Source organism: Nestor notabilis, unplaced genomic scaffold (genome assembly GCF_000696875.1).
Source record: "Nestor notabilis isolate BGI_N333 unplaced genomic scaffold, ASM69687v1 scaffold18052, whole genome shotgun sequence".
Lineage (NCBI taxonomy): Eukaryota > Metazoa > Chordata > Aves > Psittaciformes > Psittacidae > Nestor > Nestor notabilis.
This window is the reverse complement of record NW_009919885.1, coordinates 2,015-2,336: the sequence shown is the minus strand read 5'-3', so window position 1 is coordinate 2,336 and position 322 is coordinate 2,015. Positions and strand designations below refer to the sequence as shown.

Here is a 322-nt window from a genome sequence, read left to right as displayed (position 1 = left end):
TCCGGACTGGGAGCCGGAGGAGCCTCAGAGCAGGAAGAAGCTGCGCATGGAGGCCAGTTAGGCCCCCCCCGGGCCCCCCCACTGCCCTTGGCCGTGTAAGGACTCTCTCCCTTCTCTCGTAGAGGCTCTTGGACTGCAGCTTCCCAGCCCTTCCCGGCCCTTTCCCCGCTCTAACCGCACCGGCCCCGGGGGGAGCCGGCCAGGCAGGGCCCCGACAGACTTGGGGGGGCTCCAAGGAGACGTCCCCATTGCCCCCCACCAACCAGCGAGCCCCTCACCCTTCTCCTTTCTGGTTTTATATGAGCATTTCTATTTATACCCG

The 322-nt window shown here is 65.2% G+C and overlaps 1 protein-coding gene across 1 annotated transcript in view; it reads left to right on the top strand.

Moving 5' to 3' along the window:
• The window catches only part of MAX (MYC associated factor X), a 1,343-nt gene extending 1,282 nt beyond the window's left edge, over positions 1-61 (top strand). The window contains exon 4 of the mRNA XM_010010444.1: positions 14-61. Within this exon, the coding sequence (XP_010008746.1) occupies positions 14-61 (48 nt within the window). The remainder of the gene's footprint in view (positions 1-13) is intronic.
• The last annotated feature ends 261 nt before the right edge of the window (positions 62-322 follow it).